This window comes from Euprymna scolopes, chromosome 25 (assembly GCF_053919585.1).
Source record: "Euprymna scolopes isolate OS-2025 chromosome 25, ASM5391958v1, whole genome shotgun sequence".
NCBI lineage: Eukaryota > Metazoa > Mollusca > Cephalopoda > Sepiida > Sepiolidae > Euprymna > Euprymna scolopes.
This window is the reverse complement of record NC_136506.1, coordinates 92,682,002-92,696,966: the sequence shown is the minus strand read 5'-3', so window position 1 is coordinate 92,696,966 and position 14,965 is coordinate 92,682,002. Positions and strand designations below refer to the sequence as shown.

Genomic DNA, 14,965 nt, shown 5'->3' with positions numbered 1-14,965 from the left:
ACCTGTAATCCGACGACATTTCAGTACCCATCTTCACCTCCCAAATTCCTCTTCTTTGCCCCACTTATCTCCTTTATAGATCTGAACTTACTAGCCTGATGTTAAAACTTCCCCTCCCTAACCTTTACCTTATTTATCGTCTTACTTTCTGCCTTTATTTTTATGCCATTCATTTTTTTTATGGAAGCACCATTTTACTAAAATTCTATCGTCTTATTTTGCTTTTGATCCTTTTATGTCCAATCCATCTTGGCATTGGAATCATTGTCAATAAATTCTCTATGCATATAAACTATTTTCATGTTTGCTTTCTTGAAGCAACTAAATATCAATGTTCCTATTTACTTGCCTCCCCACAAGGGCCGAGTTAGAAACAAGGTCAGTTTTTGATGTGGGGAAAAACAGTATTACTATCTGTGATGATATTCTCTTGTTTATTAATGATTTTTTATTGTTTCTAAAATTTTAAAATATCCAATATTTTTATGGAGCTATTCTGGTTTCTGATTTTTTTTTCTTTTTTTTTTTTTTTTTACATAGGCATAACCACTTATCAAGGCCCAGAGACCACTCGAGGATAAGGATTAAGAGTGTACAGTAGTCAATTGGACAATATAGTAATCATTAGTAATGGAAATTCAGTAAATTTGTTAACTTAAGTAGAACGGCTCATCAAGAACTTGTTTACATTAGACTTGAAGACAACCATATCGTAGTCAGCTGGAAAGCAGGAAAACGGAAGACAATTCCACAGGCGTGCAGTTCTAAGAAGCTTTGTTCATGGAATCTGTTTAGGTTTAGGCACAGATAAAGAGTGGGGGGAATTATTGATAGTGTTTTCAGCTAGACAAGTGTTTCTTGTGAAAGTTTGATGAAGGGGGACCATAGATTGAAGCTCAGTCGAGCACTTACCATGAAAATAACGATAAAGCAGAGACAAACTCGCAACATCTCTTCTGTGAGATAGAGGTTGCAGCGAAGAGAAAAGGACATCCCCTACGAGGCTACAAAGTCCTTTCTAGCAGGTCCTGCCCAGATGTGGTAACAGTAATCCATCCTTGGACATACCTGGCTCTTATATAGATAGTTAGCAGAACGTGGATCCATTTGATTGGTCAGTTTCTATCGACAGTTTCGTTTAGTAGAACCTTCCAATTTTTATTCTTTCCTTTCTATACAACATTTGACTGCCAATAAATAGAGACAGAGTAATGTCAGCAAGAGTGTTAAACAACATCTAAAACATATACAACCGAACACATGTAGGCACTTCTGCATGTCAGTAACATGAGGCGAATGTGTGTATTTTAGTTTCAAGAACCACCGGCAGATGTCGCTTGTCAGCCAAAGAACAGAGGTCAATAACTCTTCCTTTTTCTAAAAGTATGTGCAAACTAAAATTATATTTGGATACATTTTTATACAATTTTTCTGTACAAAAAAACAAATTATTCTTAAACCTCTATGTTTCATATTCTTTAAAATTATACTTTGCTACATTTTTATACAACCTTACCGTAAAAAAAGTAATAATTCTAAAAACAATCTAGAAATGTTTCGCGTTTTTATCATATATATTATTTTATTTTCAGTTATGAATCACTCATTGAAAAGAAATTATCTTAATACATTAAAATTATATTTTGGTTTGTTTTTTATACAATATGTTTCGATTTTTATATATTTTTGTGTTATTTATTTCATTATTGAATATTTTACGTTACTCGTTTATATTTGAGGTTCACATAATGGCCACTAGACATCATTTCTCTTTCAAAGAACAAGGGTCGATAACTTGTCTTTGTTGCTAATATGTCACCATCCTGCAGAAGTGCTCACATGGTTGCTAAAAAAATATTATTCCTTAGCTTGCCAACTATTTTGTTTGTATCATTTAGATTATTTGAAATACTGCACCAGCAACTTGAAGATGTATTAAGTAAATATCAAGACAGCAATTCATGTAAGGGAAGACTCGACTAATAGCAGGATAGAACAAGTGAAGCTTACCAGCAGATGATCATCACCTAAAAGGAGTATCCTAAGAGTTACTCCCCTTCTTTTTAAACTGCATACTCACACTTATTTTTTTTTTTTTTTTTAAATAGGACACCTGTGAAAGCAAAGATGTTTTAGAGAATATACAGTAAGGCTTGACAGAAGCACGTGTCCTATATTATTTACATAAATGAGTATTTACAAGATATTCATCTCGTGTTGAGGAAGGGGAGTTTTGGGGGAGGGGTTATGTCTTTGGATGTACTAAGGATTACTGATCATGTGTTTTTATAAACTACTAACAGTTCAACCCAGCTTTGCTTGGGTCCTATGTACTGTTCATTACCTTATGTACATATCTATATATATACTAAAAAGTTTGACTCATGTCCAGGTAACCTACATCTAAAATTTCAAGTGTTTAGGCCCAAAATTGGCGGAGGAGTTTGGTAGCGTCTGCAAAGGTCAACTCTTTCAACTTTTACCTCTTTGCAGACAAATTTTCGCCCAAATACTGATTAAAAAGCTTGCTAAATGTCTAAATACCCTTTATGTAGAATTTTAAATGTTTAGACCCAAAATTGGCTGAATAGTTTGCTAGAGACCGCAAAGGTCAAATCTTTTAAATCTTGACCCGTTGGCAGCCAAATTTTTGGCCAAAAACCGATTAAAAAGCTTGCCTTATGTCTGAATACACTTTATGTAAAATTTCAAATGTTTAGACTAAAAGTTGGTTGAGTAATTTGGTAGAGACCGCAGAGGTAAAATTTTTTTAGATTTTGATCCTAATTTTGACCCCCCATAACATTTATTGTTTTGGGCTCAAATCAAATTAAAAAGTTTGATCCATGTCCAAGTAATCTACATCTAAAATTCCAAGTGTTTAGACCTAAAATTGGCAGAGGAGTTTGGTAGAGTTTTCAAAGGTCAAATCGTTGAACTTTGACCCCTTGACAGCCAAATTTCCATGTTTATTCAGCTCGAAAAACATACAGTATTTGGAAAATTTAAAATGGCGCCCCACTCTTTGACACGGTATGTTTGGGAAAAGGACTTACAAATAAAAAACTAGATGAAATACCGTGAGAAACTTGCTCAATATGTTACCATGACAAACTGACATATATTCGGTGGGTTTTTAACAGTATTTTTTATATTTTTAACTTCTTTTCCCAAACTTACCGTGTCAAAGAGAGTCGAGCGCCATTTTAAATTTTCCAATACATCGGTAAACACTGTATGCTTTTCGAGCTGAATAAACATGTTACATCAAATAAAAACACTAAAAATATATCCAGTTAGGTAGAAAAGTAACTTATCTTGCCTTTGATAACATTTATTTGTTATATATTTGTTTTTTGACAACTTTTTTGAATCTATGTGTATAGTAATACAAACCCGAATTATTTATATTCCCAGAATGCATTGCTGGAAAAAAAATGTTGCTAGCAGAACACATTACTTTTTGAGAATATTCACACGAAAGATAGGAAAAGAATGTGACAATAAACCAAACCATAGATATAAGATTAGTTTGTTTGTAATAAAGTTGGCATATATAATCTTTACTCATCTATAAAAATCACTTTGTGTGTGTGAGTTTCTTCCTCATAGGTTCCGAAACGGTTGAGCCTATCTTTTGCAAATTTAACACAAAGGTAATTTATATGTCTGGCAGTGTTCTTAGATATGTTTTGTCCAGAAATTCATCTGATAAGTATCGAAAATCGAAAAAATATGATTTTAAAAAAATAGTTTTTCTTCTTTTATAGATAAAAAAGAATTTTTACAGACGGAATATTTTACATTATACCGGCCAAGGGAAATAATTTTATTATTTTCCTTTGGCTGGTGTAACATAAAATATTCATCTGTAAAAATTTTTTTTTTTTTTAAATCTATAAGAGAAGAAAGATCATGTTTAAGATCGTCAATCCCAAATATATGCTGATGTGATATTATAAACCAACACCGATGAAACAGGCCCTGTCGGTGGGGCATTAGAATACGCCGACTGCCCCCCTGCAGAGGGTAAAAGTCCCTCAATGGGGGTCCTGGATATGACCTTAAACTATATCCAGTGGTGAGGCCCCAGCTTGTGGGCTTTGGGGAGTGTGGAGCCACCCTTTAATTACCATTGTTCCCAGGTCCACTCTGACCCGAAGTGGTAGTACCTGTTAGGGTCCCAACTATGGGTTAAATAGAAACCGACTTGAAAACAACAAATATATTCTATTAAAAAAATATTTTCTTCAAAATCTTTGGATTCTGCATTAAATAACCCGAAAGGGTTGATATGCCGTAAAACAACCAACGAACGAAGCAACGAACCGATGAAACAACATTATCATTATTTAATTCTTTTTTTTAATTAGTTCACTGGGCAAATTATTCCTCGTAATATATAATAATCAATAGAGGATTGATTCTATAATAATACACCATCTGCATAAATTAAAATATCATGTTTTTGGGTATTGTACGACCGGGCAACGCCAGGCAGCCAGCTAGTTCTATATATAATTTACTCTTGGAATGCACTACTCATAGAAAACATTACTCTTAGAAGGACATTAAACAGAGAGTACCATCATCACTCCCGATGTTTAAGACATAATCTAGGTCAATCATGTTTGCTTGGTAATGAGGTAATCGCTAATTTTTTTTTTTTTTCAAGTTGGGTGTGGGTTTATTTTTAAACAAATAAATTGGTTATTTCCTTTTATGCTACAGCAACATTATGTACGTACGTTATGTATGTATGTATGTATGTATGTACGTTTTGTATGTATGTATGTATGTTATGTATGTATGTATGTACGTACATTATGTACATATATATGTATGTTATGTATGTACGTTTGTACGACATAATCACGTTGACACACCGGTTCTCATCAGATCACCGAAGTTAAGCAACGTTGACCCTGAATAGTACCAGATGGGTGACCATTTGAGAATTCTAAGCGCTGTATGTGCTTTCCACTTATCTCGGCATTGTTTCCAGTCGTCCTGAACCTCCACTTGCCACTGGTATTCAACAATGTTGACTCAGGAGAGGTGTGGTTGGAGATTGTGCAACTTTTGCCACAAAAATTTCACGCGCAGGCACCCTATGGGTATCCATAGTCTGTCAAGACCGAAGGAAGCCATATCCATCTTAGAACATTAGTGCCGAACTCAGTTGTTTCTGGAAATGCTTCTAGACTTATAAGTTCTTCAATTGTAGATTTTTTTTTTTAAACCAACAGCTTGTAAATGATAGATTTCATTCAGCACCATGTGTTTTGGTTGCTTTGTTTTATGGCATATCAATCCTTTTCGGGAGGTTTGTTAGGAAGATAAAACACAACAAAAGAGAACTCCTTTCCTGTAAAAGGCAGAATTACCTCCCCTACTTTGTTATGGGAGTTCTTGTTTCTTCACACGAGAACGACATGGGAGAGATGCTGAGAGCGTCATACTGGATGACAAGGCCATATGGAGATCAATAGGACTAAAATTAAATCATAAAAAACAGATTCGGAAGAACTCTTTTCGGCTTACAATTAAAAGGTCCAGGATTAACGCTGAACTTGGAAATTTGGGAAAAAAAAGTTTTGTTTCAGGTTCTTTATATCTTCAAATATTTATTCCTGGTGTTTGGTTTGATTGTTTTATAGGGAAAAAATTGTTTTTGTTTTTGGTTTTACAGAGCATGATTGAGTTTTGAAAAGGGAGAAGAAAAAATAAATAAATAGCATCTATGTTTGATGCATTTAAATCAGGAAACCAATATCTTCAGACAGCCTGCTCTGGCAGCACCAAAATCCATACATGGGACTTTGACAGGTAATGCTACTTCGTGTCAGAGAGCAATGGTAATTATGGGGTGATCCCGTACTCTCCAGCATGTAGTTCAGGATAACATCAATAACTCTCATCAAAGCCAAATTGTATAACAGTGGAACTCACCCTAGCCGAGTTGAACTGACTTTCTCCAAAGGAGGAAGTTTCAAGTAAATATTAAATTCACAAGCAGTTCCCAATCAGGGGAAATGGAACATTAGGTTTTTGCAGAGAAGTGTCAATGTTCTCCTACATATAGCACCTAATAATCACAAGTGATCCCCCATCTGATACTAACCAGGCTCAGCATTTCTCAACTTCAGTGATCTAACAAGAACTGGTTTGTTAACGTGATTATGCTGTATATTAATGAACAACTTACCAATCTATCACTCCTGATGAAGGTGAAGAACACACAGTAAAGTGCATGAAGCTTTTCTATGCTTTCCAAATAAGGACGTATGATGACAATCCAGCGGATTAGAATGCTCTGAAATGAAAAAAAAAAAAATGAAAAAAGAAAGAAATGAAGAAAAAAAGGAATTGAAATGAAAAAAAGAAATGAAATGAAAAAAGAAATGAAAAGAAATGAAAAAGAAATGAAAAAAAGATGAAAAAAGAAATGAAAAAAAGAAAAGAAAAAAGAAATGAAAAAAAAAGAAATGAAAAAAAAAGAAATGAAAAAAAAAGAAATGAAAAAAAAGAAATGAAAAAAAAGAAATGAAAAAAAAGAAATGAAAAAAAAAGAAATGAAAAAAAAAAGAAATGAAAAAAAAGAAATGAAAAAAAAAGAAATGAAAAAAAAAGAAATGAAAAAAAAGAAATGAAAAAAAAAGAAATGAAAAAAAAGAAATGAAAAAAAAAGAAATGAAAAAAAAAGAAATGAAAAAAAAGAAATGAAAAAAAGAAATGTAAATGAGAAAATATCATAAAATAATTGCAAGAAGCATTCCAAAAGTAACTGAATTTCTGGAAAATGTACATCGAGAATGGTGGTGACTATGTAGAAAAATAAACTCTGAAGCACAAATGATTGCTCATTTTAATGGTACCACTCTTATCTTCATACCTCTTAAACGTTTTAAGTTAATAATAAAATAGCTTTACTTCAGAAATGACCCTTGTACATCAATGTCAGAAATTTGCTGTAATCAATCATATAAAGTAGGCGATTAGAGTTGATTAAGTTTTATTTCTATTGTGTGTGGCGTGACTGAATTGGGCACGTTTATGATAGACAAAAATAATTATTAAATGAATATTTACAGAATAAATATAGAGAGTATGTAGATAAAAAATAAACAAAAGGAAAAAGACAAAATGATCAGAAAGAAGACGGGGATGAAGACGAGACGAGGGGGGGGGGGATAAAATAAAACAAAAAAGGGAAAGGTGAAAAGGTAAAGAAGATGAAAATAAAAAAGAATGAAGTTTTTTTTTTAAAAGAAAAAAACAGAAAAGGAAAAACTAATAATAAAAGAATTTACTCGAAAGAAAAATGCATTTCTTTTCAACGACAAAAAGTTTTCAAACAATTAAGTTAAAAACAATTCTCTCATTATATTTACATTTTTTATAATAAAATAATTTAAAATCGAAAAGCAAAACACAATTTGCTGACACTGTTTTACTCACGGCTAATTTTGGATTCAGCTTTTCCTGCGAGTTCATCGAAGTGATCCAAGAGATGGCCTTGACGACAGCAACTTCGGGGACAACCGTTCTAGGGATGAGGCAGCGGACAATACTATTGCTGAAGATGATCCCTAGACAAAAATTACAAAAACACAACAAAAATCAGCAACAATTACTTTCAGGGTTAAAAATTTTTTTAAAAATGATTTTGTTGACTCTTGCATTTTACAGCACGTCAAACATTGTTACATCATTTTAAACTGAAAACTACATTTTCATATTAGTTGGATTTTTCAGACTACTGTTGTCATCTTGAGTGATATTTTCATAACGTTTCGGTTGATGTAACCTTGGATCATCTTTTCGTGTATTCCATCCGCAAAGAACCTGTGACATAACACATGAAATCTATATATATAAAAGCGAAAATGTATGTATGTATGTACGCTTTTCCTCGATGTTCACAAAAGGCTTCTTTCAGAGAAGCGCTCACTCGCTTCGCAACTTCTTAAATCTTTTTATATCATCTATAAATTGTAATATCTCACAGTTAACCACGGAGCTCGCCTGTCTATTTAATTTTATCGACTTCCAAACATTAATTATTCCACATTTCCCGCATCGGCACGCGTTACATTCGGTTTTCGGTATAAACAAAAAGTGAAACTCTACTCTAATCTCAGGCCCAGAGCCAGTGGTCTCTAGAGAGCTAAGTAACGTTTGGTCAATGTCGACTTCGTCATATCAGACGGTAGCTTTCATTTCGAGACAAGGGAGCGGGTTTTTAAAAACAAACAAACCGATTTATTGACCTCATTAAAAACTGTCCCGTACAAAATGCTAACTGCTGAATAGCTATCGCCGTCATGTCAATCAAAAATGCGCACCTGTTTTTTTTTTTTCACACTTTACTATTTTCCAACTGCGCGTCGTCAAGGCTTTTTTTTTTCACGGGCACCTGTTGTTTTTCACACACACCTACAAACACCCGGGCAACGCCGGGTACCCCTCGCTAGTACTTGATAAAATTCAGTTGTAAGTGGCACTTTTCTTGTAAACATTCTTCAATTACTAATAAAAACAAAGTGATTTTAAGAAGTGTATGTCCTTTTCATTGCTTTTTTAAAAAGACTGTCAAATTATATAACACACGTGTCCGCAAGGATCCGTGGCGTAGTGGATAAAATACTTTCTAAAAATTCAGTTCCAAGTTATACTCTTCTGAAGGTTGAACTTCAATCCTCAGCACAGGGCGACACTCAAAATACAATTGTGAATTACTTACTCCTACCTGGTCATGGCTGATGGAAAGAGAGCATCATACCATGTGGATTAAATAAAGGGTTTACTTCAAAATTTTGTGCAGATTCTAGAGTTTGACAGATTTTTGTTATTTATATTCATTGGATTACTGTTCTCATCTTGAGTATGATTTTCATAACGTTTCATGGATAATGTGACAAACAAGAAATTGGTTTTAATTGGTCACTACTAATCTATGGCTCCCCCTTGCTAAACTTTCACAAAAAAACACTTGCTACAACCACTATAAACGATTTCTTCCACTCTCTATCTGTGCACAACACAGATTCCATGAACAAAGCTTCTTTTTCAAAACTGTCTGCCTGTAGAACACTGTTCTGCTGGCCTGCTTCCTGGTTGAATACAACATGGTAGCCTTCACATCCTCTGTAGACAAGTTATTGTCGAGTCGTTTCCATAAATAATCAAATTCTACCCATTCACGATTACTACACTACCAACTTACAATCATTAACCCTTATCCTCGAGTGGCGTTTGGGCCTTGATAAGTGGTGACTTCCAAGTAAAAAAAAAAAAAAAAAAAAAGAGTCCAATTGAGAATCTAATTAACCCTTGTCCTTGGGTGGCCTTTGTGTTTTTATAAGTGGTGATTCAGTAGTATAAAAATAAATTCCATCCTTGCAAATATCCTAGGTAGGACTTTAAAAGACATCCTGTGATGAGGCCCCATTTGGGGGGGGAGGGGGCGTGGAGAATGTGGAGTTGCCTTTTAACAGAGCGTGGATGTGCATATGCAAATGCTGAGCCGTGCGTAAAATTCATCAGAGTAGGGAAAAAGAAAGACTATAAAAAGAACACGTGTACAGACTGGAGGAAGGAAAGTACCTGGAAATAAATGTTGTTGTTAAAAAAAAAAAAAAAAAAAAAACAGAAAAAGGAATCAAGTTATTACTTGTCCTATGTTTCTTGCGACGTACTCTGCTACAACATGTTGGGTCCCGGGTATCTACATGTAAACTTGTGTCTAAACATGGGTATACCCAGGTAACCTTACATTTGTTTGGCCCAGAGTGGTTATACCTGTTAGGGCACCTTGTGCTACGAGATCAAACTGTTTATAACAATGCACTATAACATGCATGAGGGAAGAACGGATGTTCACAAATCTGAGACAATAATGGAATCTTCAGAAAATGACCTCCAGACCATAGTGGAATAGGGCCGCAAATGTATGTTAACATTTAATACTAGTAAGACAAAGCTGCTCCCCTTTAACAATTACAAGAAGCCTCTCCAACCACCGATATCCATGACAAATAACACCCTACCTGAAGAATTCTTCCTTCAAACCCCTTGGCTTAACATGCACAGGCAATATGAATTGGAACAAATACATTGAGGACATTGCAAAGGCTGCTGCAAAGAAGGTGGATTCCCTCTATCGAGCTAGAAGACTACTCACAGCTGAGAGTATCCCGTACCTCTACAAAGCCACCATTTACCCATGCATTGACTATTTTTGCCACATCTGGCCTGGTGCATTTACCACTACTCTCTCCCTCTTGGATAGGATCAAAAAAAAAAAAAAAGTCTCCAATCTAATAGGTCCCATTTTATCAACTAAGCTCCAACTCCTGTTCTATCGCCACAATGTCGCATCTCTGCCCGTTTCAATGTGCTATAATGAACTCATTGCACTTGTGCCTCCTTGACGTACATATCCTTAACAAACCCGCTTAGCAACAAAATCACACCCCTTCACTATTGAGGTCCCTAAATGCCAGAAAGCTTTCTACTCTAATAATTTATTCCCTCAAACAGCCAGACTTTGAAATTCCCTTCCTGCTACCTGTTTCCCTGACTGTACTGATATGCAGAAGTTTAAATGTAATGTAAACCAACATCTTGTTAATCTTTCCTAGGCATGGTGTCAAATAGTATCCCCTTACCTCCAAGTGGTGATATAACTTGTTAGAGGTGAATATGAAAAAAAAACAAAAAAAGATACTGGTTTTCTGACAAAAAAATGCATCAAACAATACAGGCGACTGGGGACCACCTGTGAATTTAATATTCCCTTGACAATTCTTCCTTTAGAGGAAGCTGGTTCAACCTGGCTAACAATAGGAAATGATTAATTGCATTTATCAGCAGCAGAGGGAAAAGGACATTAATTAAGAATGGTGTGCTTCCGAAACGTCGACCAAAGATCCGAACCAGATACAAAAAATACAGAGTAACAATGCATTTCTGAGAATTGAAACGTAAACGTTTACCATAACGCTGACTTCCTGCCACATCGATGAGGCGTACAATGTCCTCTGGAATAATACCGATATCCTCTGCAGATGACTGGAGGGTTTGAAGAATGGAACGGAATTGTTGTCTGGGTTGAGCTTTGGTTCTTTCTAAAAAATAAAAACAAAAGTAAAAAATGATTTTAAATTAAAAAGGAAACGATATTGTTAGATTAATGTTAACAAAAATATTAAACAACCAATAAACATCATTGGGGGGGGGGGGATCTGCAGACTACTGTTCTCATCTTGAATATCATCTTCACAACGTTTCGGTCGACATAACCTCCTACCGACAGAACAACGGTGGAAAGAAGAAGAAACAGCACAGATGCTGGGCGATAATCAATTACTAAGTACACCTAGTATAGAATTTAATACGAAACCGGAAACTGTTAATTATAAATAATAGAAAATATATACAGTATTAAGTAAACAATAATATATATATTATATATATATATATACTAGCAGTTCCATCCGGCTTTGCTCGGGCCCTATGTACTGTTCATAAGGTTATGTACATATGTATATATTAAAAAGTGTGAATATGTAAAGTAATGTATTTCTGTATAATAGTCTTCCTTAACTACCATAGAGAAAAGGCAGACAGACATTTTCCCTTTTATAGAGATAGATAGATAGATTGGATGCAATATATAGTAATGATTTAAAAAGTATAAAAAAAGACTCATGCGCTACCACTGAGAATCGAAACCAAAACGTTCAGCTCACGATTTATTTCACCTCTGCTGTAAATGACTGGGCTATGAAAACATATTTACTGTAAGGCTAAAAATTAAAACATGAGCCAATATCAACTACGTTATGCATTCGTAATGGCGGCGTTCAACCTTCACCTGGCAACTTTCATTTTTTTTAATTTTCACACTTTTGCACCGATTTTTCCGGACTAAAACCCAAATATAAAGTTTTACATAGATTCAAATACCTTATATATGAAGTTTCATGTCTGTAGACTAAAACCTGTAGGAGGAGTTTGGTAGGCAAAATTTGTGCAACAAAAATATATACATATACATAAATATATATGGAAACAATTTTGTGTTTCCTGTAAACATTTTACGCAAATATTATGCAAGTATAAATCATGTAGAATATCTGCATGAATATAATTACACTTAATAGTTAACTACAGATGATCATCCCATAAGAAAACCAAAAAAACTATTAGGGAATTAATTAAAATGAATGTTTAAAAGAATATGCAAATTAGCTAGATCTTTTGCAGATGGATGCAATTGTACAACCCATATATAAGAAAATTGTATTTTCTTTTTAAATAAGTAGAAAAGGGTTTTTTAATATGAATATCAATACACCCAAAATAAAAACGAATTTATAGGAGTACAGAGATATATATATACGAGCAAACAGTTAATAAAACATTTTAAAAAACACTTTGAAATGAGTTAAAAACATATTTAATCTGAAAAGGAAACACTAGATAAGTGGATGGTCCTTAATCCGCAGAGTTTCGAAGAAATACTTTCCTTCTCATCAGAGGGTAGGAATTAGCAAAATGCGGGATCGGATTTTGCATGCAAAAGTATTTGATGAAACAACAACTAAGTCAAAGATCTTACTTGATGACAAAAAAAGTGAAGCAGAGGGAATATGGTGAAGAAAAAGGTGATTACACATGATAGTCTGGTGGAAGATAAATAATCCAGTGACAGTGAAATCCAAATATATATATATAGTAACATACAGTGATAATAATTGTAATAAATAGTGATATTTACAACTAAAAATGAAATGAATTTAAAGCTCCTAAAATTCATCATAAAACTGTTCACAAGGATGTGCAACACAGTGGTTAAAGTACTTGAAAAATTTGTTGTAAAAGTGATATTCTTGAGGGTTGAATCCTCAGTGTGGGTCACCGAAAAATACAACTGCAAATTACTTAGGACCTCTATTCAGTCATGGCTGACAGAATGAGAGCATGCTACCCTTATCCGTTCGAAATTCTATCCAAATTCCCAAAAATGAGAATTAAATTTTAATTTTTTTTTATTGCATGGTTGCTTGTGAAGGTGTTTACATTAACAGATTAGGTACTGTATTATCAATATATTCCATATATAAACTGCCGGAACATACTTAAACACTTACCAGGTGAAATCACAGACAGGTAGCTCTTGTTTATTAACTTATTAAGTGAAAATACAGAATAGTTAAATACTCTCACCCCCACCTTATTTTCAGAATGGCTTTCTAAATAACATTTCAGTATGGTTCATAAACTGCACAAGTCTTTTTTTTTCTTTCATTTAAATTACCATTCACTGACCGTTTTCGATTATATGTTTTTCCTTACTATATATTATTTAGTAACAATTTTAAAAAAAGACAAAGTTTTCGTTGGTTATTCTTTTTTGTGTATTTTTTCTGTATTACAAAAAAAGTTAAATTCTGTATAAATAGATGACTGGAGACGGCTGAATAGCTCTAGTGATGTTTTAATGCAAAAATCATATTGAAATAATTCTATTTTTACTGGAGAAAATGGGACGTGATTGCATTTAAGTGGTTAACAACACGGATTGACGAGCTGGCTGTCCAAGTTCAAATCCAGTTCGCTCCACAAAAGTGTTTTTAATGAAGATGTTGGTCACCTTCACATAGTTCATCCCATAAGTACCTGATATGGTTCTAGAAAGAATTCTGCCTAGAAAAATATCGGGGAAACCAATGCTAACAACAGAATCTTTGAGATTCATAGAATACAAGAAAACATGATAAAAACCTGAATACAGAAGAGATTTAATGTGTTTTCTAACTAGAGTCTAAAAATTGAGATGAACGTACATGTGTAAGAAAGGGGGATAACTCGAACAACTGGGTTAGCGTTAATTCCAGATCACACGTGTAACCACCACAAGGTAACTAGTCCCTCCATGAAAGTTCAAAATGTTACTCAATAAGGTGTCAGTTGCATAGCATGTCATTCTCAATGAAAGGCCCTGTTTCAGATCAAAATGAGCCTGGGTTACTGGTGGAGCATGTATGATGTTGAAAAAACGAAACAAGCGATGACACAGGTATATCACCTGAAAACATCTTCAATGTATATTAGGTTGGTGTAAAATATCATTTGTTGACATTCAATTTTAAAAGATCATAACTCTTTTCATAATAAACTTTATTAATCGAAATAAGAATCATTTAGAATTGACACATCTTGCCGAGAAACAAGTTTATTTATCCCATCAGCATAGAAATTCAGTTCTGGAAGCGATGAAGTCATTGAAGGCCAATTCAGCATAATCTCGGCTTTTGAAGCATTTTTTTTTTTTTTTTTTTTTTTTTACAAGGTGGTCACCACTTATCAAGGCCCGGAAGCCACTCAGGGATAAGGGTTATTGTAAGTACAGTAGGTTAGTGTGGATATTTAAAGTGTCTACTTAAGGGGGCGGTTCATCAGGATTTGTTAATGTTGGACTTGAAGACATCCGAGTTGTAGTCAGGAGGGAAGCAGGCAGATGGAATAGAGTTCCATAGACATACAGTTCTAAGAAAGAAGCTTTGTTCATGGAATCTACGTTTTGATTTAGGCATAGATAAGGAGTGGGGAAAGTTTTTGACAGTGGATTCAACTAGACGGGTGTTTTTCTTAAAAGATTGGCGAGGGGGGACCAGAGATTGGAGTTCACACGAGCACCTGCCATGGAAATAACGATAAAACAAAGATAGGCTTGCAATGTCTCTTCTGTGGGAGAGAGGTTGCAGGGAAGAGAAAAGGGCATCCCCCACTAGGCCACAAAGTCTATTTTGTCATGGCAGGATAGGCTGTTTTTGCAGCTCCTGCCCAGATATGGCAGCAGTATTCCATCCTTGGACGTACTTGGCTTTTATATAGATAGAGAATTGCATCAGTAGTGAGATATCTTCTGGAGCAGTAGAAGGATGCCACCATC

The 14,965-nt window shown here is 34.4% G+C and overlaps 1 protein-coding gene across 1 annotated transcript in view; it reads right to left on the bottom strand.

Annotated features, from left to right (window-relative positions):
* LOC145247511 (centromere protein I-like) overlaps nucleotides 1-14,965 on the bottom strand; it is a 107,068-nt gene that overhangs the window by 68,926 nt on the left and 23,177 nt on the right. The window contains exons 2-4 of the mRNA XM_080109325.1: nucleotides 11,001-11,132; nucleotides 7,462-7,592; nucleotides 6,209-6,316 (exon numbers count right to left, since the gene is read on the bottom strand). Coding sequence (XP_079965451.1) covers nucleotides 6,209-6,316; nucleotides 7,462-7,592; nucleotides 11,001-11,132 — 371 coding nt within the window. The remainder of the gene's footprint in view (nucleotides 1-6,208; nucleotides 6,317-7,461; nucleotides 7,593-11,000; nucleotides 11,133-14,965) is intronic.